Consider the following 4671-nt stretch of genomic DNA (forward strand, 5'->3'; position numbering starts at 1 on the left):
TGAACGCTGAAGCCCTATGTTCCCGACTAAAGTGCCCCCCCCCCACGACCGAGTGGGCGGCTGGCTGTGGTGACAGGGAGCGTGAGTTGTTCATCAAGCTAGCCGGTGTGGCCACAGGATCCGACCCCGTCGTCCATAGAAGAGATTGAGACAGCGTGGCAAGACATCTCCGCCAACACTCCGCTGCCGCCTTCTCCCTCCGATCCTACGCTCGTTCCTTCAGCTACTGGAAGCAGTGGACTCATCGGCAAGGCATCCACTGGCACCTCCATCTTAACTAGATACGCAAGTGCGCACTATCTCTGATATTATCATCTATGCTCGCGAATGCGGCCTCAGATCGAACAGACCAGTTTAGAGCTCTACAAGTAAGTCCGCGCTTCATGGCATTCCCTTTGTATCAACGTCGTCGGGCACGACTTCCCAGCAGGCCATCTACAGGCCCGCCTGCTCCAGCGCGGTGTGCGCAGACGAGACGCTCTCTCGCAACAAAACAAATCCCGTGTCCGTCGCGCTACTCGAGTGCCTCCGGACCCTCTCCCTTCAGGTCCCCGCGAATCCAACTATCTGGATAGTTCTGAGCCTGGCCTTCTTTTTGGTTCTACGTCGGTCAGAAATTGCTACCACTACATCTACGACATATAGCTAGTTTGCCTTACGGCAGCAGACATCGCCGTGGTCAGCGCAGAAGAGGCAACCACAGCGAATGGTATCGGCGGTGTGCATTCGACTCAGAGGCTCCAATACCAATTTCCGTCTTCTTGGGTCGGGTAGTCTACGGCTGTTCAGATCGGGACACCCATTCTTGTGCCCACTCTTAGGCGTGCTGCTGCTCCTTCGATCTATCGGTGGCTTGCCGCCAACTATTCCGGCAGCCGTGCTCCTGTATAAGGACGAGAGGTCCCGCTGCGTGTCGGTGGCCCGTGTCACCAAGGAAATCCAAGGTGCAGCCGCCTGCCTGGGTGAGTATCCTCGACAGTACAGCACGAATTCTTTTAGGGCCGGCGGAGCCACGAACATGTACCGAGCCGGCGTGAATTCGCTGACAATCCAGTTGCACGGCCGCTTGTCGTCGGACGAGCTCAAAATCATTACGCGCCTGTGCAAAGACACGGTCTCCACCGTCGCCGTCAAGATGCCATCTTGACATCTTAAAGATGGAGAGTGGGGCCACTACCTTGGCAATGGGACAATGATGGGCATCCAGCTACCACCCTATCTATGGGTCTAAGCCGATCTGGCGATAGGCTCGTAATGCGGTAGTTTGACAGCTTCTAATTTTAACGACAACATTTTGGCCAAGTCTGAACAATAGGTCACCTGGCAAGTTGCGCGGTACATAACCAATTATGCTATCTTTGTCAAAGTAAAAACAATTTACTCAAACCGAGTAGTAACCCATCGCACACAAAGACGTTTTCAGAAGATCATGTTAATCAGGAAAAACATACATTTTGGACATGTTACCAAGGCTGTCGCTAGGGCTTTTACAACAACTTAAGTACACTGTTTTATGCTAAAAAAAAGTCAATATGAAGCTTCGACCAGTTTCGATATCGTTTTACCTGTTCAAAACTCGTCCGAGTACTGAGTCAGCGAGTCCTCACTTGCATCTTCTTCTCCGCCGAGATCGTTAAGCGATGTTATCAGACGACGCTTCTTCTTCGCACGGTATTTGGCCTGTTGTAGTCGCCTCTTTTCTTTAATACTCATGCCAAGTTGAATCATTCTGTGCTGGGACTGCCGATACCAGTCGCCCATTTCGTCTCGAAGAGGGCTTATCGCGATGTGGCAGTTTGTGAGAGCAACACACATTCGAAAAACGTCGCCATATAGATCCTCGCTCCAGCGAAACTTGTCCGCAGAAACGCGCCATAACATGTTCAGCCTACCAAAATAATTTCCCACGATAACCCGGTCACTAGAAATTCTGTCGTTGTTCACAAGCTCCGGACGAGTCAAGTTTCTTCCTTTTTGGGGGTGGATGCATCGCAGATATTGTGCTGTACCTTGGTATCCTTTGTCGGCGAGTATGGCCCACTGATCAGAAAACCTTTCGATCAACGGACCCTCGTCTTCGAGTTGGCTATCCCCTGGCAGCTTTAGCATTCTCCCAATGTGAAATGACTTGTTTTCTTTGAACATCGACACATGATGCGTTGCGCCTTTGGCGTGATCAGAGCAGTTGATCGCGTACCCATGGCTGTTAACCGACACCTCCACCTTCAGGCCATACAAATGATGTTTGCCACTGTAATATTTGCCGTTTTCCTGGATAGAACCTCCTGGACGCCAGCTTTGCTGGAATGTGACGTCCACGGCGTACAAGGCGCAAGGGAAGTTCTTAAACGTATGCCGAGACGTTACAGCAGAGCGCATTGTGGTGGGGTCAGCTTGTGCCTCAACTTGATCCACATACAGTTTAGGTGACAAAAGCCGTATGAACTTAGTTACAGTGTCGGTAAACGTAGCAGTCGGAATTCGGAAGTTCTTGCTGAGGGTTTCCCACGTCCCTCCAGCATGCAACGTGACCAGGGTCATGAAGAAGGCGTCCTTTCCGCTGATTTTAGAGCGTCTACTTCTTCCGACGTTGTAGTTGACTACAACGTAGTCTCTCACCGACAACCAAAGCTCGTTGAACTCTCTCAAAGTAAACGTTGTCATCTCCTTAATGCCAGAAGATCCACCAATGTCACGAAATTCATCGAGGAATGGAGTGTCAGTTGACTCGTTGTCAACGTCGTGCAGTACTGTTGTAGGGAAGCGGCTCAGCTCTTGTTCACGTCGAAGCTGGTCCTCACTTAATTGTGAGAGTACATTCTCTACATGCTGACGTACTTGTTGCTGAGAGCGAACTCCCCGCCAAGGTCTTTGAAGTGTTGTATCTGAAGCACTTGATGCAGTTGACGTTCGACGCGACATTGTCCGAGTTAGACTTGGTCTTGTATGTGGGCTTGGAAAAGAGTTAGTAAATCGGCAAATGAGCCACTTTCCGAACGGGTGACTTTATTCCACGGGAGAGACTGTGTTATTCCTGTAGATCCTGCCCACCGAAAAAAACACCATGCGTTCAGAGTACAACATGTTATTCCTGATGTTGACAATATTCTGTCATATGACGGGTAACCCAGCGGGTCGAACATTGCTCCCAGTAAATCATCTACTCTTTTAGAAGTTGCTAGCCAACTATCCAAGCGTTTTAATATTAAAAACAACTCGTTTTTTAATTTTCCTAAACTTTATCAGAATTTTTTGTCGCAAATTGCAAACTTAAGTTCACAAAAGAGAAGAGAGAGCATGAGGCGCGTCGTGTGGTTTCATGTGGTCAATTACGAAGGAGAAGAGAAGGCTGGACCAACCAAAGCGTATGATCTACCTGCCGATTCATGTGTTGATCGTCTTCGGTATGTTGTAAAAGCCCAGTGTCCAAATGCCACGGCGTGCTGTGATGCAGCCAACCTTCGGGTCTATAAGGACACCACGTCACGACGCAACAAGCAACCGTTACACCCCAGCACACTGCTAGCCGATATTGAAGGCGAGACAACACTCATTGTGGAGTTACCACCGCCAGACCAGCCTCTTTTCGAGCAATGCGGAGTGATTCGTAAGCGATTCGAGGAATGGTTTGCGTCCGATATGCTGATATCTGCACCTAAGCGAATCAAACTCGACGATGCTGAAGAAGATATAGACGACGATGACGATGATGACGACGACGGCCACGTCAGCAGTGACAACAGCGCTAGGGCCGACACCGAAGCTAAAGATCAGGACGAGGTAGCATCCGCTCAACAAATCCGTTACTTCGATATGGCCGATTTTCCGCCGCTTGTCAGTTCAGCGGATCGCTTTAAGAGGATCATGGTGCGCGAGGCCTACGACGTTATCTTCAATGGGGTGGTGGAACACGTGCAACATTGTTTGGAAAACCAATGTGCGGGACGTGTTGTTGTGACAGGCAACCCCGGCGTTGGTAAGAGCCGATTCTATCTCTACTGTGCGTTTCAGTTGATCAAGGCGCAACTTGAAGTTGTCAAGTCTCTGCCTCCATTCGAACTGGTGTTGAACTGCGAGGAGTGCTACTTCCTTTATGAAGCCGATCAGCAAGCGTGCCGATATTTGGAAGAAAATGAAATTGTCAAGCTTTCTTTTCAAAAAAATGTACTCCGACTTATCGATGGGAGTTCCAACAAACTGGAACATTGGTGTGGGGTTTCTGTGCTTATCTCGTCGTCAAAAGACGCGACAAAGTGTCAGGATTTTTGCCCGACCTTTATTTTGCCGGTGTGGACGTTGGAGGAGCTAAATGAGTACAACGCGCTATTACCTGCCGATTTGATGTTGCAAGAGGAAGAACTGGTAGCAAGATTTCACAAGTTTGGTGGGATTGCGAAATGTATCTTTGCTAGAAATCAAGCACCAGAGGACATGCTACAAATGTCCGCTATCGCGTTTTTCGACGCGTTGACAGTGGTAAAATACGCTCAAACCCATCGAGTGGTGACCGACGAGGATGACATTCATCGTATACTCAAGATGGTTCCTTGCAGCGATTCCTTGCGCGACGGCTCGTATTTAACCTTTGTGTCCGACTACGTTGGTGAGCACCTTATTGACAAAGCTGAGGGTGACGATCTGGTGAAACTTTCGGCGCTCGCCGTCACTTAA

General features: G+C 49.5%; 1 protein-coding gene across 1 annotated transcript; it reads left to right on the forward strand.

Annotated features, from left to right (window-relative positions):
* Positions 1–3319: 3319 nt before the first annotated feature.
* On the forward strand, positions 3320–4671 carry PITG_13994 (crinkler (CRN) domain-containing protein, putative; the record flags this gene model as incomplete). The annotated part of the gene is made up of 2 exons (XM_002899602.1): positions 3320–3404; positions 3455–4671. The coding sequence occupies 2 exons, from the start codon at positions 3320–3322 to the stop codon at positions 4669–4671; spliced, it is 1302 nt and encodes a 433-aa protein (XP_002899648.1).

Source organism: Phytophthora infestans, genomic scaffold (genome assembly GCF_000142945.1).
Source record: "Phytophthora infestans T30-4 supercont1.30 genomic scaffold, whole genome shotgun sequence".
In the NCBI taxonomy this organism is placed as follows: Eukaryota; Oomycota; class Peronosporomycetes; order Peronosporales; family Peronosporaceae; genus Phytophthora; species Phytophthora infestans.